The sequence below is a fragment of the Talpa occidentalis genome, unplaced genomic scaffold, assembly GCF_014898055.3.
Source record: "Talpa occidentalis isolate TD23 unplaced genomic scaffold, MPIMG_talOcc4v2.1 talOcc4.9, whole genome shotgun sequence".
Classification (NCBI taxonomy): domain Eukaryota; kingdom Metazoa; phylum Chordata; class Mammalia; order Eulipotyphla; family Talpidae; genus Talpa; species Talpa occidentalis.
The window spans coordinates 110,373,928-110,397,031 of record NW_023605305.1 but is presented as its reverse complement, the minus strand read 5'-3'; the positions used below and the strand labels follow the sequence as shown (position 1 = coordinate 110,397,031).

General features: G+C 37.1%; 1 protein-coding gene across 2 annotated transcripts in view; it reads right to left on the bottom strand.

Moving 5' to 3' along the window:
• Positions 1-20,980, bottom strand: part of SYCP1 (synaptonemal complex protein 1) — a 55,714-nt gene extending 34,734 nt beyond the window's left edge. The window contains exons 1-16 of one of the 2 annotated variants that reach the window (XM_037499305.2): positions 20,838-20,980; positions 20,231-20,357; positions 18,897-18,981; positions 18,672-18,715; positions 18,452-18,508; positions 16,956-17,120; positions 16,243-16,310; positions 13,031-13,104; positions 11,382-11,440; positions 9,893-9,962; positions 9,243-9,316; positions 7,485-7,593; positions 5,367-5,461; positions 4,738-4,922; positions 3,486-3,553; positions 1,599-1,660 (exon numbers count right to left, since the gene is read on the bottom strand). In XM_037499305.2, coding sequence (XP_037355202.1) covers positions 1,599-1,660; positions 3,486-3,553; positions 4,738-4,922; positions 5,367-5,461; positions 7,485-7,593; positions 9,243-9,316; positions 9,893-9,962; positions 11,382-11,440; positions 13,031-13,104; positions 16,243-16,310; positions 16,956-17,120; positions 18,452-18,508; positions 18,672-18,715; positions 18,897-18,981; positions 20,231-20,335 — 1,320 coding nt within the window. In that variant the 5' untranslated portion in view covers positions 20,336-20,357; positions 20,838-20,980. The remainder of the gene's footprint in view (positions 1-1,598; positions 1,661-3,485; positions 3,554-4,737; positions 4,923-5,366; positions 5,462-7,484; positions 7,594-9,242; positions 9,317-9,892; positions 9,963-11,381; positions 11,441-13,030; positions 13,105-16,242; positions 16,311-16,955; positions 17,121-18,451; positions 18,509-18,671; positions 18,716-18,896; positions 18,982-20,230; positions 20,358-20,837) is intronic. The other variant, XM_054691034.1, reaches the window with a different exon arrangement.
• Positions 20,981-23,104: the final 2,124 nt, after the last annotated feature.

The following is a 23,104-nucleotide window of genomic DNA, read 5'->3' as shown; positions in this document are numbered from 1 at the left end:
CTGAAGACCAAGGTATTAATTAGGCTACATGTGTTCAAATGTAACAAAATCCTAAACCAATCCTTATCCATGTGGCAGTGATTCTTTACATTTAAAAAAATGCATTAGGGCCTCCCTGGTGGCACAAAGGGTTAAGATGCAACCTATGAAGCTATCCATAGCCACTGATCAGCCAGGGAGCTACCCACATGGTGCAGCAGACCTCTCCTGACTCACCTGCTGCTCCCCTCAGCAGTGTGTTTCAGTCAATCTGCCTGTACTGTTTCCCACTCTGTCTCTGGTGAATCCTCTCATCCCCCACACCTCTGGCCTGTACCCCAGTTCTTGTATGCATAAATAAATAAATGTTAAAAAAAATGCATTAGTATTTCATTCATTCAACAAATGTTTATAAAGTGCTTACAAAGTGTCAATCACTGTGTTAAGTATTGGGGTTATAAGGTAAACAAGACATAGGTTTTCTTAGTTTTTATTGGAATATAGAGTCATTCTACTATTATATTCACTAAGCACACACTGCATGCCATCTATTATGCTAAGTAATGGAAAATCTTAAAGAGGAATAAAGCATTCAATTATATCAAAAATAAATTAATTTCACTTGTAATAAGTACTATAAAGAAACAGTTCAATGTGCTATGGGAAACATAATACAAAGAAGTGAACTTAGAGCTGAGACATAAAGTATAAATACGCAAAATCAAATCTAAAAGCAATGTAAACATTATTATTTATAAGCGTTTGTGCAAAAGCAAATCAATGAAAGAAAGGACAAAGATTTGGAAATAATGCCTCCCAAGATATGGAAGAATGAAGAGTTCCAAAATTAAATGTGATAACCTAAGCCCAAAATTCAGTATCTGTAATTAAATTATAAACAATATTGCCTTATACACCATGAGTTGGCAAACTATAGCCTGCAAGAAAAAATTAGCAAGCAGTCTCTTTTGGAAGGCACTTGACCTAAGAGTGATTTTCACAGGTTGTTAAAAATGAAACGAGAGAAGGCAGACAAAGAGGAAGGGACAAGAGCCAAGAAGCGGGAACAGGAGAGAATTAACATTCTGTACATACCCTACAAAACCTAAATTTTTACTATCAGTCCAAAATGTTTACTATCTATCAAAATGTTCACCAATCCATGCTGTACCCAGTGTAATCAATTATAATATAATAAAGACTTATCCCAGCAAATTCATTAAACATGATTCTACCAACACTAAACATCAACAACAACCAATTTGTAGTGCAGTAACTAATAGCACACATCTCTTTCTCAAAGTTAATACCATACATCTCTTTGAGACTCAGAGGTATCAAAGGCATACCAAATTTATGTGTCAGCAACATGAGGCATATTTGGTAAATATACTGTCTACACATATTCAAATAATATAAGTATCTCCTTAGGATAATTATAAAGATTTATATTATTTATAATTTAAATACCTCCTTAAGATAATTATCAAGATTTATAAAAGTCGGTACAGAAAAGAAAGTGCATTTACTAAAAAATATATAATTTTTTGTATTTTAGTTGAAAAAACTAATGTACAATTTTTTTGAAAATTGCTATACATTAGTAAGAAACTACTTACCAATATTTTTTTCAATTCTTCAAGTTCTACTTCCTTGTTAATTTTAAGCTTAGCCATCTCTTCTAAAATAAGCAAAAGAATATAAATGTGTAAAAAAATGAATAACAGGCCTCCCTGGTGGTGCAGGGACTAAAGACACAGCATGATGAAGCTGTGGCCAGCCACTGCAGCAGGAGTTGGATCCCCAACTGCCCGGGGAGTTAACCCACATGGCACAGCAGACCTCTCCTGTTTCACCTTGCTGCTGCCCCCTCAGCAGGGTATCTCAGTAGATCTGCCTGTTCTGCTCCCCACTCTGTCTCTGGTGAATCCTCCCACCCCACCCTCACACCTCTGGCCTACACTCCAGTTCTCGCATGCATAAATAAATTAATCTTTTTAAAAAAGCTTTCTTCTTTTAAAAAATTTTGATTAAAAGAAAAGGAAAGGAGAGATAAACTAATACCATTTGTAAGGAAAAATCTAAAGATATGGACTGATACAACTAGAGTACTGGAAAGCATAGGAGTACAGAATATCCTCCAAGATTTTTGGTTTTGAAAACTACACAGCCAAAGGAGGAAATAAACTAATACTATATAAATTTTTTTTGCCAAAACACTTTTATTTTAGAACTGTTCTTTTTCCAACATAATCATGATTAACTTACAAAATTGGGCATTTATATTATATTTTCAAAGTGTTTCCCTCTAAAGGGAAAGTTAGTTTAATGGAATCCAAATATTGAAAGGCTGAAAAAATAGGAAAAATCATATCAAGGCTTTAATTTTTTTAATATGACAATGACAGGTATTTAATTTCAGTATCAGGTCAAATTGTTAAAAATATCTTTTGAAGATATTTTAAGGACTAAAATTGTCTCTAAGTCTACAACATTCAACTGAACAATTCTAAAGAAAGATATAAGCACTGGTTTTTTTTTTTATGTTATTTTTATGCATACAAGAACTGGGGTACAGGCCAGAAGTGCGGGGGGGTGAGAGGATCACCAGAGACAGAGTGGGGAGCAGAACAGGCAGACTGACTGAAATACACTGCTGAGGGGAGCAGCAGACAAGTTAGGAGAGGTCTGCTGTGCCATGTGGGTTGTTCCCTGGCCAGGGATCAAACCAGTGCTGCAGTGGATGCGGTTAGCTTCATAGGTTTCGTCTTAACCCCTTGTGCCACTAGGTAGGCCCAGATATAAGCACTGATTTAAAACAGTATAGAATGATCTGAATATTAATTGGGTGAGAATACATTTACAGCCATTATAGCAAAAATTAATACTAAATACTGAAAAATAAAATTATTTGTGATTGGATAATACAATTTTATAAGTCAAAGGTCAGTCTAGTCTATAGTGGGAAATTAAGCATTACAAAAGGAAAAGTATAGGGCCTCCCTGGTGGCACAAGGGGTTAAGCACTGCACTATGAAGCAATCCGCAGCCTCTGCAACATGAATTCAATCCCTAGCTGGCCAGAGAGCAACCCACATGGCGCAGCGGACCTCTCCTGTCTTGCCCGCTGCACCCCTCAGCAGTGTATTTCAGTAGGTCTGCCTGTTCTGTTCTCCACTCTGTCTCTGGTGAATCCTCTCACCCCCCGCATCTCTGGCCTGTGCCACAGCTCCTCTGTGCATAGATAAATAAATCTTAAAAAAAAAAAAGGAAAAGTATAGAGTTTAAAAGTTCAAACATCCTAAAACAAGGCAACATTACTTATAATTTTAATTATAAAAGTATTCAAAGTTAATAATAACAACACAGAGATTTAGAGATACTCTAAAAAAAAACCTGCCAATTCATGAACAACTTTAACTTATAAAAATAGTAATAATAAAAATTGGAAAAAATATGTATTTATGTCTAGACTAGCGTTACACATGTTATTCTGTAAATCTTACCAAGTTCACTCGATTTCTTCTCAATTTCCATTGTAAGTATTTTCAGTTGATCTTCACTTTTTTCCAATCTTGTAAAATATGTAAGTTTACAATGTAAAATATTCATTTAGTCAGAATTCATCTAGTAACTAAATATGGTGCAACTTAGTAACAATTTACCTTAACATCGATTCACTCATTCAATTATCAAATATTTTTGAGTACCTACTCTGTGCCAGATAGTTTTTAACATTTCAAAATATTACTATTATAAATACATAGCCATATATTGATAACAGCTATATAAAACCTTAAGCTTATGGTAACAGTTTTTTAGCTGATGATTATCAAAGTAATACATCCTAGACCTTTAAAAGAAATTCTGTATGTTGCGCCTGCCATACTGAATTCTATCTTAGGAACAATATAAGAACTTGTATAATTCACTTAACTCCCTTGACTTTCCATTTCCTCATCTATAAAACTAAGATAATTGGAACAGATGACATCTAAGATCACTTACAGTTTAAACTTTGAAAATCATTTGAATAGGTCAATTAAGAATATATCAGATTAGATAAGCTACAAATTAGCTTTCTTCTTTCATCATACACAAAACAATAAAGAAAACAGACTAAGACCAACTCATGAATTCAAAGAGAAGCTTGTTCCTTCTCTTTTACCCTATCAACTTTTATTCACCTTACTGCTAATAACTTATTCATAACAGACTTACATGACTATTTCTTTAATACAAAGTAGTGAAAAACAGAACTAGTTTCAGACAAACTGCTATTTAGATGAAATGCAAGTGAATAATGTATTTTATATTTAAGTTCATCCTATTCATTAATTATTAACTTAATAAAAATGTTTAAGCACCTATTCTGTCAAGCTAGTTGCTAATTTTGTAAGTCAGAAAGAATATTACAGATGCCACAATAATTTCCTAGACTCCACAAAGAATCTATTTCTATGATGCTAATAATACAGTTTCATGTCATATCACTGCAACATCAGTACTTATGAACTTGACTTTATAGCTTGACTCTATAGTAAAGTGTGCATGGGAATTAACAGAGTAACTTTCAGTATATTTTCCTAGAATACCAGCACACACAATACAACCTTTAAAAATATATTATCACTTTACACATAAAAAAAGAAACTTGGCTATAGTTGTTAAGTGAATTAAAAAAATCAGTTGACAATGAAAGGAACTGAACATTAGAAGAAAATCTTTTTATTCTGCAAAATAAGAAAATATTTTTACCCTTGCTGTTCTGCTGTCAATAATTCTTTCAAGTTGCTGATGGTACTTTTAAGTTCAGTAACCACAAACGCATGAGCAGCTTTAGCTTTATTAAATTCTTCCATTTGTGCTTCCTTTTCTCCAGTGAGCTGATATATTTTTTTTGTTGCTATCTGTAAATCTTCCTCTAAAGCCTTCTGAGTACTCTAAATGAAATAAAGCACAAAACAAAAGCTATGAACCAAGTACCTTAAGGAAAAAAAGTTGAACTCATTTGCTTCTGTAATTTGCTGCCCCTCCCTTCCTCCTTGCCCCTCCTCTTCACCCACACATTACTCTTACTCCAATTACAGTCCACCTATAGTACCAACCTCTCCACGGAGTCTTCCTATTTTAGTTCTTAGACCTACTGTAGCAATTTTTGCCTAGATCACACTACTGGTACCTAGTATAGTCTTGTATTTTAGTTATACTTTTGATGTGTTTTCATCCAAGGTCACTAATTAGAATATAAATACTTTATAGTCTGAGATTGTATCTTCACTAATTGAAGATCCAGGTCCTTGTACATTATTAACATTCACTAAATATCTGTATACCAACTGATAGTGTGACACTTTATCACACAGTGATCAGTTTATATATCATACCACACTTCTTTGCAATGACATTTTAACATCTTCTAGTTCAGCTGCCAAATGATCTTGCTTCTCATTTGATTCTTTTAAGTTTTCATTCTGCAATTCTAAAAGAAAAAGTTGCATTGAGAGACTAAGTCATACTTAATAGAAAATACACACAAAAAATATTATTTGTAACAATTACTACCCCCCCACACATTAGGTATTCCAAAATAACACAGAATAATGCAAATATAAATGTACTACAAATGGTCATCAAATTTTATTGACTAAGTGGATATATAAGAATTTTTGGTGCTACATTTTTATAACACTGGAAGCAAACTAAATATAAACAAATAAATTTAATTATGGTGGTATATATACACAGTGATATACTGTGTAGTCACCTATAATTGATATAGACTTTATTGATTACTAATTTGGGTAGATGTTTATAAAATATCAGAATAAAAAGGGCAAATTAAAAATAGTATTTATATAAATAGTACACATGAAAGGAAAGAATACACACTAAAATGTTTTTTAAATAAGTTCTAATGGTAAAACTATTCATGACTTTATTTTCAATAATAAAGATAAGATCATGAAAGGATCTATATGACTTGCTCAGAGGTATAAACTTCATAAGTGCAGGCCATAAAAAACAATGAAAGATGTTAAGCAACAGAATAATGTTTCAATTTTTTAAATTCCATTCTGAAAATCTATGGGAATGAAAGGTTAGTGGTCCAACTCTGGAAAAAATACAGGAAAAGGAAGTCTGGAGAGAAAGATATATACTGTCGACTATAATACTATTTATTATTGCTTGGTAATAAGTGTATCATCAGAGAAATCATAATCACAAACTAGTTCTTAAGTATGTGTGGAAACTGAATGTATGCTGCTGGAATACTCTAAAATAATTCCAAGACAAAGAGCCAGAGCAGAAGTCACAGCCTAGATAAGAGGGAGAAGGAAGTAGAAGAGGTAGTAGACAGGTGGTTGGGGGTGGAGAGGTCTCCCCGGTGGCACAGAGGGCTGAGCGCCGCACTGTGAAGCTGTCTGCAGCCTTTGCAGCTGCAGGTTCGATTCCCAGCTGACTAGGGAGAAACCCACATGGCGCAGCAGACCTCTCCTGCCTCTCCCACCTCTCCCACTACTCCCCTCAGCAATGTCTTTGGCCCGTGTTCCTGTTCTACTCCCCACTCTGTCTCTGGTGAATTCTCTCACCCTCCCGTGCCTCTGACTGTACCCCAGTTCTTGTATAGATAGGTAAATCTTCAAAAAAAAAAAAAAGTCTAAACAAATCATACATTTGAGGTCCTTTATAATCTAATCCATTCTTTTCCATTTTCATCTACCTGAGTTCTCAAGATACACTAATCCATGTGGCAAATATATTCTAACTTTCACACTTCCATGACTGGCACCATCATTTCTTCGGCCTACACTCTCTCGTCCAATTCATTATCTAATGAACCTTTAATCACCTAAGCACTAGTTCAATTAACAGTTTTTCCTTAATACCTTTCCAAGTATATTGCTCTAAGAATAATAATTCCTTCCATAATGCTCCCATATTATTCATTCACTTGTAAACTTTATTAGAGTGCCTAATATGTGCCAGGAATTGTTCTAGTCACTTGGAATGTGTTCATGAACAAAAAAAAAGACTTCAAAGATCCCTGTTTTCATGTACCACTTTGTTAAAGCTGTGAAGAAGATAAGAGAATGGAAAAGGGAAAAAAGGAGCATATTTACTTTTCAAACACTCTAAAATTATTCTATTATGCCCCCTAACTGGGATTTTATGAATTATTAAGTATAAGGATTACAGAGATAAAATTTTAAGAAAAAGACTGGCTTTTCCTTGTCATCTAGGTCATTCTAATTTGAGACTTACAGCACTAGAAAACATTACAACAAGATTATAATGAAAGTCAAACTTTAAAAGTAGAATATATAACACATTGTAATATTTTCTTATGTAATTTTTTTTTTTTTTTTTTTTTTTTTTTTTTTTGGTGAGACCCTCGCCTGCAGCCAGGCAACAAACCAGTGCTGCAGAGGCTGTGGGCAGCCTTGCAGCCCAGCACTCAACCACTGCGCCACCAGAGGAGGCCCTCTTATGTAAATTCTTACTTGTCTTTTCTTCTAACTGATTAACTTTAACTCTGGATTCTTCTAGCCGAAATGTTAAATCTTTCATTTTATTTTCCTTCTCAGTGCTTTGGCTCAATAGCAATGATACCTAAAATTAAATATTTAAACTTACTATAGATAAGAAAAATTAAAACAATACATTAGCATTTATCATCGATGATTATTTTATATACTTGCTTATATGTTTTTCAGCTGGCTCCTCCTGACATTTAGTAGATGCTTGCACGATAAACACCTATTGCATGAATGAACTAATATGAATAATAACATTATAGCATACATTTTATTACTGAGGTTATACAATGAAATCTACTGGTTCACTTAGCCATAAATATTATTGAGCAACTACTCCATTCCAGAAACCATAATAAACATTGAATATACAGTATATAGCTATATAACCTTCAAGAAATCACCTCAGACTGGCATATAAACAACTATACCTGAATATTAATAGTTTTAGGACAAAAATGTATAGAAATCAAAGAAAAACACCTAAATCAGTCCTGGGGAATGTAATAAAAAATTAAACCTATTGGGGCCTCCCTGGTGGTGTAAGGGGTTAAAGCACCAGCACTACAAAGCAATCCATAGCTACTGCAGCACAAGTTTGATCCCCAGCCAGGGAGGTGACCTACAAGGTGCAGCAGACATCTCCTGTCTCGCCCACTGCTCCCATCAGCAGTGTATTTCAGTCAATCAGCCTGATCTGCTCCTCACTGTCTCTGATGAATCCTCTCACACCCCACAGCTCTGGTCTGTACCCCAGTTCTTGTATGCATAAATAAATCTTCTAAAAAAAATTAAACCTCTTGGTCCTGCCTAGTGGCCTAGAGGCTAAATCTCAGTGCTATCATCTCTACGGCCTGAGTTCCATGCCTGGCCAGGGAGCTACCCACATGGTGCAGCAGACCTCTCCTGTCTAGCCCACCACTCCCCTCAGCAGTGTATTTCAATAGATCTACCTGTTCTGTTCCCCACTCTGTCTCTGGTGAATTCTCTCTCTCTCTCTCTCTCTCTCTCTCTCTCTCTCTCTCTCTCTCTCTCTCCCTTCTTCATCCCCCCACATACACACCCGCATTTGTGTCCTACACCTTATTTCATGTATGCAAAAAAAAGAAAAATTAAACCATCTCAAAGGACCGACACAATCTTGATAGACAAGTAGGACTTAATCAAGCAACACAAGGAAATGAGCATTCTAGATTCATATAAGAACACAAAGAATCAAGAAGTCATAGTTTATATGGAGAACAAAAGTAATGAGATGGCTAGACTATAAAACGTTTATGAAAAAAAGGGAAAAGATGAACTTATAAAGATAAAATGAAGACTTCTAGGTTCAAAATGGCAGAAAGATCTCTGCCCTAATTTCATCTCTAAATCACCCAAAAGAAAACCAGAAAACAACAAAGGTAGACTTCATCTTCTATGAAACCATGAGACTTTTATAATGCAAAACATGCGTAAAGAAGAATAACTGTTAGAAGGTACATAAAATTTCACAGCATAGAAAAGCAAGCTTTAGAGCAATGTCTTATTACCCAAAATATAACTACTGCAGAAGAGTCCATAATTTTTTTAAGGGCTATCATTCAACGTGTGCATATTTGACTCAATGGAAATCTATTGCAAGCAAAAGGCTAAATATTTGAATATGTACAATATTAGAATTGTCTCATACATTTACTGTGCAGTCAGCAAATACAAACCAGAAGTTAACTTAAAGACAAATACCTGTTTTTCCTTATCATCTACTTCCTTCTTATATTCCTCTTCAAGGTGTTGGATTTTTTCATAATCTTCCTTTACTTTAAAAATAGAACAAATTATACTTTAATATCTTAACATGACTGTATAGAAAACAAAATTTAAAACTAGTGGTATTTTACCTCCTTATTTATCTAGATATTAAACCCTAAAGGCTTCTAACAAGCACTAAAACTGTTGTTCCCTTGCTGCTTTCTATTTAGTACAATAGTGAATTTAAATAACACCCAAATTATAATAACTTAAGAAATTTCCATATATAATTTTATAATAGGATACCTATAAATTTATTCTTTAATCACATTAATCTGAAGAGATTTTAAAACTATGTAGTTAAACTTAACTTTACCAAGAAATGTAAAAATAAGACCAGATCAGGCTTCTAAAATTAAACACAAGCCATAATAAGTTTGATTTCAGGGACAATGTAGCTTTGAAACCAAAAAAAAAAAAAAAAAAAAAAATCAGTTACTACCAATTCACTGTTAGAGCTTACAAAACCATGTGCAAGTTAAAATCTAAATTAAGGCATCAAGCTGAAAGGATAAAAATATCAAAAGAATAAAATAAAAATATAAACAGAAGAATAATAATATGCAAATTAAATAGAATCCTACACTTAAAATGCATGTCCAGTCTGGAATTCTCAGCTTGCACACGAAGTTCCTCAAAAGCTACTATCATTTTCTGAAATATAACATTTACCTTTTAAGAATCATACTTAAATTTTAATAGCTTTTCACAAACTATGAAAATATTAATATTAATAAATATGTGTAATGTGATCATTAGTTTTAAACCACACAATCTGAATAATCAAAACATTATAATTTTTAATAATAATTTACTAACAGTGCATTGGAAGGGCCTATTACAGAACCTTCCCAGATGCTTAGTGGCACAGGAGACATGTCATATAGTACCAAATAGCAGCAAAAGAATTATTTGTATTCTAGTCATGAAGTCTGTATCTAAATCTTTAACTATATATTTATTTTTGCCTACTTAATTTCTGTCCTCTGTACTTAAGTAACTCTGTGTGGTTTCTCCCCCAAAACAGTTCAAATTATACTTGCATCATTTGACCACATAAGTTCATTCAACATATCTTAATTTGCAAAATCAGATTAACTTATTTATTCATTTAATAATTACTGAGTGTCAATAAGGATGTTGGACAAAGTCCTTTACTGAAACTAATTTATATTCCAGTGTAAGAAAGAATATACATACACACAAACGTATAGCAAATAAATGTCATGTAGTTTAAGTGCTCTTCAGGAAAGTTAAACAAGGTGAGTAGAGAAAGTAACAGAATATATTTTTGATAAATAAGGAAGGATGATAAAAAAGCTGAATGAAGCTTATGAGTTTGCATAAGATCTTTGAACACAAAAATTCTAGATGGTGAACAAATTCAAAGAACCAAGGTGAGGCTGAGAAATATAAAAGCAGTTTAAGAAACATGAAAAAGAAGAGTAACATATCAGAGAAGCAAAGTAGAAAACAATAGAAAATGGGGTAAGAAAGGAACCAATATAAATTAATGATTATGTATTACAACAATATACTAACTGCTGACACATTTAATAACTATTTGATAAATTATGTCACTAACATGCAAATTTAAAAACTATTAAGGGCCTCCCAGGTGGCACAGGCGGTTGAGTGCCACACTGCGAATCTGTCCGCAGCCTCTGCAGTGTGGGTTCGATCCCAGCCAGCCGGCGAGAATTCCACATGGCGCAGCAGACCTCTCCTGTCTCACCCACTGTTCCCCTCAGCAGTGTGTTTCATCAGTCTGCCTGTTCTGTTCCCCACTTTGTCTCTGGTGAATCCTCTTACCCTCCCGCGAATCTGGCCTGTACCCCAACACTTGTATAAATAAAAAATAAATCTTTAAAAAATAATAATAATAAAATAAAATAAATAAAAACTATTAAACGAAAAAAATTAACAAACAGTATAAAACTTTGGGAATTTTATTAGTGATATATGTAAACAAATGATAATAACTATAATAAGAATAATTATTCATATTTTTATAGTTAATCATTCTACTGTGCTTAGAAAAAAAGTTTAATTTAAATTTTCACTACCACTTACTTCAATGTTATTATTTAGATCCATGTAAACTTGTCTAGTTTCTTCCCGTTCATATTCATCTATTATTAAAAAAAAAATTGAAATTAAATTTTAAAACAATCATGTTGCCAATACTAAAAAGTCTCAGAAAAATCAAAATAATTAAAATTCTATATTAGTGAAGGAGATTGGTATATCTTTTGAGGCTTTCAAAGCAGCAGCATCAAAGGCAATTTTAGAATAAAGCATGGTTGTATTTCATGATATAATCTCAAAAGTTTGGTGCTGTTCAACAATCTCTAATTTTCTTTTATAGAATTACTATCCAGAGGGGCCTCCCTGGTGGCTCAGGGGTTAAAGTGTCAGCACTATCAACATATCACCAGCCACTGTGGCCTGAGTTTGATCCCCATCCAGGGAGCTAACCTATGTACAGCAGACCTCTACGGTCTCACCCACTGCTCCCCTAAGCAATGTATTTCAGTAGATCTGCCTGTTCTGTTCCCCATTCTGTCTCTGGTGAATCCTCTCAACCCCCCCACCCCCAGCCCTCGCACCTCTGGCCTGTAGCCCAGTTCTTGTATACATAAATAAATAAAGCTTTTTTTAAAAACCAAAAAAAACAAAGAGCTGGGGTACAGGTCAGAGGTGCAGGAGGGTTAGAGGATTCACCAGAGACAGAGTAGACAGAGTAGAACAGGCGGCATGTGCTGAGGGGAGCAGTGGGCGAGACAGGAGAGGTCTGCTGCACCATGTGGGCCAATTCGCTGGCAGGAGATCGAACTGTGCTAGAGAGGTTGCAGATTGCTTCATAGTGCTGAGACTTAATCCCCTGTGCCAGCAGGGAAGCCCTCCACAGGAATTTGCTATTCTGAATGATAGTTATACATCATATTCTTGATTCAATCTCCTAGTTATTTCAGACAGAAGAAAAGGTTAATCTCAAGATCAGGCGTCAAGTGAACTAGGAACCAACCATGAACACTAAATATATATATTTTTAATATACATAACATCTCTCAAAAAGCTTTCCAAGTTCAAAAAACTGATAACCAAAAAATGGTATGAGGCACATAAAACTTATTCAAATCAAACTGGTTCCCAAAAATTAAAAGATAATTTCCTCGGGCATCCCTGGTGGCGTAGCGGGTTGAGCACAGCGCTGTGAAGCTGTCCACTGCCTCCGCAGTGCTGGTTCAATTCCCGGCCGGCCAGGGAGATGACCACACGGCACGGCAGACCTCTCCTGCCTTGCCCACTGCTCCCCTCAGCAGTGTGTTTCAATCAGTCTGCCTGTTCTGTTCCCCACTCTGTCTCTGGTGAATCCTCTCACCCTCCCGAGCCTCTGGCTTGTGCCCCAGCTCTTGGATAAATGAATAAAATCTTTTAAAAAAAAAAAAAGATAATTTCCTCCCTTCTCCACACCATCGAATATTAATAATATGAAAAAGGTGAGAGTAATTCCCATCATAAGGAAAAAAAACAGTATTTTTCTTAATATCTATATGATATGATAAATGGTAGTTGGGTAATCATCTCACAGTACATGTAAATCAAATCTTCACGCTCTACACTTTCAAACTATATAACTATATAGTGTTGTATGTCATTTATATCTCAATAAAACTGGGAAAAAAATAATAAATTGATAAAATAAGAAAAATATTTACATTTCTTTGTCTTTTCTGCAGATCTGGCACAGGTTTCTTTGAGTACATTACATAAATGCCTTGTAGCATTATTCCTGAAACAAAAGAGTTTCCACAAGTGTAATCTGACCCCAAAATCATATATAAAAGTATATAAACTCATTTTTATACTTTTTATAAAAATTTTAAAGAAATTTTTAAAGCACTGTATTTTGTATATATCACTCACAATTTACTATATAGAGAAAAATGTATTAACTGTACTATTAGCAAAGATGATTTACTAACTACCTTCTTTTAAAAGTAAAAAGGACATCTGGGCCTCCCCGGTGGCGCAGCAGTTGAACGCTGGGTTGCGAAGCTGCCCACAGCCTCTGCAGCTCCGGTTCGATCCCCAGCTGCTCCCCAGCCACCAGAGGAGGGTCCCACATGGCGTGCAGACCTCTCCAGCCGCCCGCTGCTCCCCTCAGCAATGTATTTCGTCAGTCTGCCTGTTCTGTTCCCCGCTCTGGCTCTGGTGAATCCTCTCACCCTCCCGCGCTTCTGACTGTACCCAGTACTTGTATAAATAAATTAAATAATAATAATAATAATAATAAAATAAAGAGAGACTTTGTCAAAATATTTAAAAAAAAAAAAAAAGTAAAAAGGATATCTCCTAAACAAGTTTCTATCCAAATAGCTATCAATTACAATTCAGCAAATAGTTCCAGATTTACCTTAGGGAAAAAAATGAGAGAAAATTGAGCTTTTCACTTAACTAATTATCCAGACATACTCTAGCCATTTAACATTCAAAACACAAAAGAGGCAATTTTATGACTAGCCATTCATGTCACTAAGACCTCTGATCATCTCAACAGATGCAGAAAAAGTATGACAAAATTCAACATCCATTTATGATAAAAATGTTCATTAATGTGGCTATAAAGGGACATACATATAGCCCACAGCTAATACCATACTCAATGGTGAAAAGTTGAAAGCTTTTCCTCTAAGATCAGGAATAAGGTAAGCATGGCCATTCTTACCACTTTTACATATAGGATTTAGAGGTCCTAGCCAAAGAAATTAAGCAAGGAAAAATAAAAAATAAAAGATATTCAAAAATAAAAAATAAAAAGTAAAACTGCCAGGGCCTCCCCCGGTGGCACAGAGGTTGAGCGCTGGGGTGCAAGGCTGCCTGCAGCCGCTGCAGCACCGGTTCATTCCCCAACCCACAAAAAAAAAAAAAAAAAAAAGTAAAACTGCCAGTATTTACAGATGTATTATACAGACAAATCCTAAAAACTGCACACCAAATACTACTAGAATAAAAAATTCAGTAAAGTTACAAGATACAAAATCAATATACAAAATTTGTTACTTCTATACGTTAGTAACAAACTATCATAAGAGAATTTAAGAAAATCTCATTAACAATTGCATCAAAGAGTAAAATATCTAAGAATAAATTTAACAAAGGAGATGAATGACCTGCACACTAAAAACTATAAAACATTGATAAAGGAAATTAAAGAAGACATAAATAAATGGAAAAATATTCCATGATCATGGTTAAGATGAATGTTGTTAAAATGTCCACACAACCCAAAGCAATTTATATATTCAATGTAATTCCAAAAAAAAAATCCTAGTGGTGGGCCTCCCCGGTCCCTCAGCGGTAGAGCGCTGGGTTGCGAAGCTGCCCGCAGCCTCTGCGGCGCCAGATCGATCCCCGGCTGCTCCCCGGCCACCGGAGGAGGGTCTCACATGGCGCGCAGACCTCTCCTGCCGCCCGCTGCACCCCTCAGCAGCGTACTTCGGTCCTTCTGTCTGTTCTGCTCCCCGCTCTGGCTCTGGTGAATTCTCTCACCCTCCCGCCCTTCTGACTGTACCCAGTGCATGTATACACAAAAGCAAACAAACAAATAAATAAATAAATAAATAAATAAATAAAGCATGCCTCTATTAAAAAAAAAAAAAAAAATCCCAGTGGCATTTTTCTCAGAAATAAAACAAACTATCCTAAAATCTGTATGGAACTACTAAAGACCCTGAATAGCCAGAGTAACACTGAGAAGTAAGAATAAACATGGAGGTATCATGATTCCTGATTTTAAACTATATTATAAAGCTATATAGAGATATATACATATACAGTATTTCTCATACATAAGTAATCATCCAATCAAAACCATTTATTCCAGGGCCTACCTGGTGGCACAAGGAGTTAAGTCTCAGTCCTACCAAGCTATCACCAGCCACTGCAGCATGAGTTCCATCGCCAGTCAGGGAGCTAACCCAGATGGTGCATTAGGGCTACAGTAGGCATTAGATCTATCTTGTAAGATACTACAGGAATGTAACTACATACCCATAAAAAGTAACCAGTAAATATCAAACACGCCCCATATTGGAACCATCCTCTCTTACTCCCTTCCCTCTAATAATTAAATCTCATTTCAGGGAAAAAATAAAGTTAGAGCATTTAAATTTTATCTGGAAAGTCATAGTTTATCTTTCAGTTGGACTAAAACAATTGAAATGGCATTTTTCACTTAATAGCCACTTCACTGATAGCCATTCCAATTTATGTAGCAAAATGTTTAACTTAAAACAAGTAGGAATAAACAAATTTGACACTCTACACAGACCCATACATTAGATATTTATGTGGCAGATGAATTAAACAATAATATTTTTCTATTAAATTCTGAATGATATAATCTGAATGAGTTAATAAAGGTAAAGTAAGACTTAGCTATCAATCAAAACAAAGGAAAGGAAATATCAAAGATGAGAACAAAGATTTAAGCCAAAGTTAATGGAAAAAGCATTGGACAACTGGCAAAAACAAACTATGAAAAGAATTAGCTTGGAACTAAATTGAGACCTACTTACAATTGCAGAACCTAACACAATAGTCAAAGAGAAAAGTTGAAAATATACAGAGGCTCTTGTAGATACAGGATTACCAGGTATCATACCTTCTATGATACCAAGTAATGGTTCCTCCTGCCTGACATGTTAAAAACTGAGAAATCAGTCAATGACTAGTTTGCCAAAAACAAGAATGTAAAAAGGTAAATCAGTGGAACTCTCACATATTAGTTAGTATTATATAACACTTAGTATCATATAACACTTAGTATCATATAACACATAGAAAGTGCTCCATAAACCTTTGAAAATTATTTTAATAATAAATGTTGAATAAAAATAAATTCAGAAAGAATAAATTCATTACTTACTCTTTTATTAAATCTTTATTTTCTTGAATTCCTTCTTCTAATTTCAGACTTACTTTTTCATTTTCAAACTAATTTACAAAACAGAACAGTTCATCAGATTTCACTTAATAAAATAAACAAGAATATAATCATTAAGTATAATAATTTCTTTGCTAACATTCCACAATGTTCTATAAGAATTCTTTGAGCAAAAAAGCACTTATTCTGTCAGTTTATAGATTTTCCATAAAAATATAGATCTTAGTTTGTTGAATCAGATCCAAAAATTATCTGACAATATTTTAATTTCAATATTACCTTCCTTAAATATTTTGAAATATTTTATCTTTGTCCTTACCCAATGCTGCACTTTCTAAATATTTTTCTCACTAAGTCCTTATATTGAAGCTAAAGAGTTTAAAATTTAGCTTTATCATATCATATGCTATTAAGTTATTTATTAATAAATCAATAGTTATCTAACATAATTTGTTATCTTCCTAATCACTGTCTAATGTATTATTTCCCTAATCAGTTGCATTAAACTTTGTTCGACTTGTCCTCTATACTAATGTAAAGGTGAAATACATCTAATATCAATGAAACCTCAAAAAGGTAATAGCCTTAAAATTCACATTAGAGTAACAAAATAAACTCAATTTATCATGAAATACTGTTTTAAATAACATTGTAAGACTTAGTATACGGTTTTTCAATTCCTTATCTTGTTATACCTGTAGTTCCTGAATGGCTTTTCTCTGGGCTTCAATTATCTTTCTGTTTTCTTGCAACTTACTTTCTTTCTGTTTCAGTTCAGATTCTACATTCACTTTCCACTTCTTGATCTTTTCAGCCTCCTTATACAGTTTTGAATATAGTCTGCTCATTGGTTCTGAATTCTATTAAAATAGGTTTTTCAAAAATTATTAAAAATTTTAGTGTACCAAACTACAGCTGCCTATGAAAATATCCATAAATAATACTTTAAAACTTGAGATGAAATCACTCCTGAAGTTTATGCCTTAATAGCATACTGAAGGTTACATTTAACTCTTAAACTACTAAGAATGTCAGATAGAAATATTTTAGTCATGGGCCTCCCAGGTGGCGCAGCGGTTGAGCGCTGGGTTGCGAAGCTGCCCGCAGCCTCTGCAGCGCCGGGTAGATCCCCGGCGTTCGATCCCCGGCTGCTCCCCGGCCACTGGAGGAGGGTCCCACATGGCGCGCAGACCTCTCCTGCCGCCTGCTGCTCCCCCCAGCAGTGTATTTCGTCGGTCTGCCTGTTCTGTTCCCCGCTCTGTCTCTGGTGAATTCTCATCCTCCCGCGCTTCTGACTGTACCCAGTGCTTGTATAAATAAATAAATAAATAAATCATTAAAAAAAAAATTTTAGTCAGAGAAAATTTGGTTGATTAAGAACCAAAATAAATCACTCTACAAGCAATCTATAAATTTTCCAATGATCTTGAAACATTTTGATTATACAGTCCCTATGTTTTAGTTTTGTGATACCATAATCACAGCAATAAACATATAGTACTATACATGGCCATGGACTTTCTCTTCATTTTAAAGGCCTCCTTGTACCATAAGTAAGAATGATTCTTATAACTAAAATCGATCGAAAGTACAGTAAGTCCTACAAATTTCTTGGACAGTAAACCAGTTAATTTTACATATTAATTAAAGGATTGTTCATAAAATATCATCTTGATACTCAGCCTTACACAGCCTTTAAATTGCCTCTAAAAAATGGATGCTTTTATAAACCAGAAAATACTGAAATCTAGAGTTTCAGCATATTTAAAAGAAACACAGAGAGGGGGGCCTCCCTGGTGGCACAAGGGGTTAACTCAGCACTATGAAGCTATTGGCAGCCACCTTAGCACTTGCTCTCAAGGAGCTGACTGAGATCTCTCCTGTCTCACCTGCTGCTCCCTTCAGCAATGTATCTCAGTCAATCCGCCTGTTCTGCTTCCCATTCTGTCTCTAGTGAATCCTTTCACCACTACCCCCAAAAACCTCTGGCCTATACCCCAGCTCTTGTATGCATAAATAAATAAATCTTAAGAAAAAAGAAACACAGAGAGGATTTAAAACAAGGGTTTTAAAAGATAGATTTTAATCAAATGTAATCCTTTTGAAGCTTCAAAAAAAAAAAAAGATATGTACAAATAATAATAAATTATATTCCAACTACAACACATTTAATGCAGATTGGAAATCTTACCTCAAAATCAGAGTCTTTCAGTCCTTCCTGGTGTTGACTATTGTCAGAATTATCAACCTAAAAAAATAAAGGTTCCTTATAAGAAAATATTTCTGACAAGTGTTCCCAAAGAGTAGCAATTAAATACTGATGGCTAATAATGCAACAATTAAGGTGTTTTTTCTTTTTTAAGCAAGCAAGACAACACCTAAATAGATGATACGCACTATATTTAACTGACCTGTTCAAGCATAGGCAGAAAGCTAACTTTTTGTAAAGAAGAATCTGCAACATAAAAGAAAACTGGTAAATTAAATGCGTCATCTTATTTTTCATAGTAAGTATTATATCTTGCTTTATTGTCAAGGCTATCAATATTAACCTATGTTATAGTTTCAATATCTAGTGATGGGTATTTAAAGAAGTCCTCTATGTAAAGTGATTTATTACTTTTCCAGGCTCCTACCTGAATCATTGTTTTCCCCATTTTTGGAGAGATTAGTCATTACAAATGGAAAACCAAAATCATCTTCAATACATTTGCTGAAAGTCTAGAAACAGATAAAAAAGTTTTTAAGCATACTGTACTATACCACTCTGAAAACTAGCAGTGTAATATATATTACAGATGCAGTAGACATCTGCTTAAAGAAATGACTATAATTGCAAATCCTTTAAGGTACATACAGTATTTAAAATAAAAAATACTTCTACTATGTAAACAATGCAAAAAAATTAAGTAGGTATTTTTATATAAGGTAAAGCAAACATAAATTATACAATACAGGCTTTCTAAGTATTCCAGACAAATACCAGTAATTTTAATTCATATATAATAGTTTTCTTTAATTTCTTTTTTTTTTTTTTAATTTTTTTTTTTTTTAATAGAGGCATGCTTTATTTATTTATTTATTTGTTTGTTTGTTTTGTTTATACATGCACTGGGTACAGTCAGAAGCGCGGGAGGGTGAGAGAATTCACCAGAGCCAGAGCGGGGAGCAGAGCAGGCAGAAGGACTGAAGTACACTGCTGAGGGGAGCAGCGGGCGGCAGGAGAGGTCTGCGCGCCATGTGGGACCCTCCTCCAGTGGCCGGGGAGCAGCCGGGGATCGAACCGGCGCCACAGAGGCTGCGGGCAGCTTCGCAACCCAGTGCTCAACCGCTGCGCCACCGGGGAGGCCCAGTTTTCTTTAATTTCATGAAAACTCTTCCCTTGCTAGAATTGAGAATTTTCTTCACTGAAAAACATTATGTTGTTATACTCTTCCAGGCTTAGAGCCATAAAAATTTTTCTATGGCATATAAATTTAAAATAGTCATTCATTGTGCCATTCCAATATAATGCTCCACAGAACTTTCTGAGAAGAACTCTTATTGTAAGCTGAATTTCCCTTTTTATCCTGGGACGAATTTTAAATTCAGTTACATGCTAACTTTTACTGACATGTCAACGCAGTCCTAATTGCCCTTGATCGTAACAGTCTCCTAATTTATATGTTACTATTTCATCGGATATGTCTTGTAAGTTGCCTCAAATCATTCCAGGAAAGAAGGATTAAAATAAGCAGGACCCACTACGTATGCAGAGTTCTACAGCAGCTGACATCATTTCTCTACATGGTGTTCACACTCATGAAGGATGCTCCTTAATCATTCAAAGCGATGCTCCTCAAAATTCTTAGGTAAATCAAATGATACTGACCAAAAAGATAATCATAAAATATCAGCGGTAAGGAAGTACACTTTGCCTGATTTGCCTAAAATTAAGAAGGGTCAAGTCAAGATTCGTATGCAAAGTTACCTTGAAGAAATTAGACTCTCCTCCCGAGGGATGAGGTTTCACTGCGGACACTTGGCTACATAACCTCGGCGGGACAAACAATTTAACCGACTTTTGCTTTTCCATTTTCTCTTCCAGTTATAATTAGCTATTGCCCCAAAGGCGGGAAAAAGCGTTTTACATCGGTTCATTAATTCACGGCTCAGGGGAGACCACGTGACGCTCGTGCAGGAAATGGCCGCGGGAGGGCCGCCGCATCCCCTGTTGCCATGGAGACGGCGGCACGCCCGTGGCGGGTGGGGAAAGGGACGAACACCCCGCGCAACGACGTCAACCAACATTAAGGCAAACGAAAATATTTAAAATAAATTAAATTTTAGAACACCGGTATCTGTTCCCACCCTCCCCCCTACCTCCAAATGGCCACGCGGGCGGCGAGGATCCCGGGGGGTGGGGGGGGTTGCCTCCTCGCCAGGTGTGGGGGTGATGGGGTAGGCCTTAGGCGACCCCCACTACCAAGAAGGCGCCCGAGGCCGGAAGGGGGGGGGGGAAATGCGGAGGGGGGTGGCCTCTGCCAAGGAACCCCAGCCCTGGGCTCGGGTGGGGAACCCGGCACCCCAGCCCTCACCTTTAAAGAACCAGGCGCCCCGCAAGCTGCTACCTGCTCGTCTATGAGGGCAGCAGAAAGAACCAACCAGAACTTCCAGCTCCGAACCTCAGAAAGGCGTGAAATCGATCCACCCCGACCGGAGGGACAAGTGGGGCCAACGGCTGTTTAACGGCTAAATAACCGTCAACTCGAAGTCTCGCCGCGTGCCCAGGGCCTACTCTCGCGAGATTTCCTTCCCGCGGCAATGGCCCTCCGGCCGGGCTCTGTGTGTCCCAGGAGCCCGCGTCCGTGGCCTGCGGTTGTGGGGGTGCGCCGTGGCCTGCGGTTGTGGGGGTGCGCGCGGCTGTCTGACGCGAGGCGAGAGGGCGCTGGCCCCCGGGGCTCCAAGTCTTGGGATGGAAACACAGGCGCCTAGAACAACTATAACCCGCCCCCAAGTCCCCCGTAATCATTTATAGGTGGTCATTTATTGTAAAGATTTATTAACACAAGAGCTGGGGTACAGGCCAGAGATGCGGGGTGGCGAGAGGGTTCACCAGAGACAGAGTGGGGAGCAGAACAGGCAGACTGACTGAAATACACTGCTGAGGGGAGCAGCAGGCGAGGCAGAAGAGGTCTGCCGTGCCATGTGGGTAGCTCCCTGGCCAGGGATCGAACTCGTGCTGCAGAGGCTGCAGACAGCTTCACAGCGCTGTGCTTAAGCCCTTGCGCCACCAGGGAGGCCCTATAGGGGGTCATTTTCAAAGAGTGGTTAGTGACGCTCTTATAGTGACTTGACAAGTCAAGAGAGCTTCAGGGACATGGTATATTTCTTGTCAGTGCTTCAGTGGAGAGCAGAAAAGTGAGTCGGGAGTTGGTAGATCGTCCATGGAGAAAGTATTCCTGGCTGAGTCTCTGAAATGGTGAGATTTCAGTACAAGAGCGCTGAGTTTGAGAAGCGTGGTGCAGGGGTGTGAGGACAACGTGGGGAAACCGCAAGAAATGACCCTGGAGGCTTAGAGAGCACATAGGAAGGCCTTGCCAAGGCGTCTGGATTTCAGCTTTTGTGGGTGGGAATCTTGAATTATAAGCAGAAAGTACATGATCATATTCAGGAGAAAATTTTTGGTATAAAAATGCTTTAAGGGCCTCCCCGGTGGCGCAGCGGGTTGAGTGCTGCGCTGTGAAGCTGCCCGCAGCCTCTGCAGCGCGGGTTCGATCCCAGCCGGCCGGCGAGGGTCCCCCATGGCGCAGCAGACCTCTCCTGTCTCCCCCGCTGCTCCCCTCAGCAGTCTTGCGTCCGTCTGCCTGTTCTGCACCCTGCTCTCTCTGGTGATATCGCTCACCCGCCCGTGCCTCTATCATGTTCCCCAGTTCTTGTATAAATAAATAAATCCTTTTTTTAAAAAACGCTTTACGCTTTTGCCACTGGAGTTAGGGAGACAGTTTTAATAGCCTGGGACCTAAGCTATGACAGTCGCAGTCAAGATAAAGAGGAGGTGTCAGATGCAAAAGATGTTTAAAAAGTAGTACATTAGATGTGTTTACAATTAGATGTGTTTGTTTGTTTAATAGTGGATGTGGAAGGAGAAAGAAAAGTCCAAAAAAAAATGTCTGGTTTCGGGCCTCCCCGGTGGCGCAGCGGTTGAGCGCTGGGTTGCGAAGCTGCCCGCAGCCTCTGCAGCGCCGGTTCGATCCCCGGCTGCTCCCCGGCCACCGGAGGAGGGTCCCACATGGCGCGCAGACCTCTCCTGCCGCCCGCTGCTCCCCTCAGCAGTGTACTTCGGCCCTTCTGCCTGCTCTGCTCCCCGCTCTGGCTCTGGTGAATTCTCTCACCCTCCCGCGCTTCTGACTGTACCCAGTGCTTGTATAAATAAATAAAAAATAAATCTTTAAAAAAAAAAAAAAAATGTCTGGTTTCTCGGGGACCCCCTGGTGGTGCAAGGGGTTAAGACACAACGTATAAAACTATTCTCAGCCACTGCAGCATGAGTTCAATCCCCGGCCAGGGAGGTGACCCACATGGCACAGCAGACCTCTCCTGACTCACCCGCTGCTCCCCTCAGCAGTGAATTTCAGTAGATCTGCCTGTTCTGTTCCCCACCCTGTCTCTGATCAATCCTCTGACCCCCCACACCTGTACCCCAGTTCTTGTATGTATAAATAAATCTTTAAAAAAAGAAGTCTGGTTTCTGACATGGATGGCTAGATACAATAAAATATTGCACTAAATAGCTATGTTTGAACCATAGATAGTAATTTCCATTTTGGACCTATTTGTTTTCTTTCTCCATGTTCTATATTTG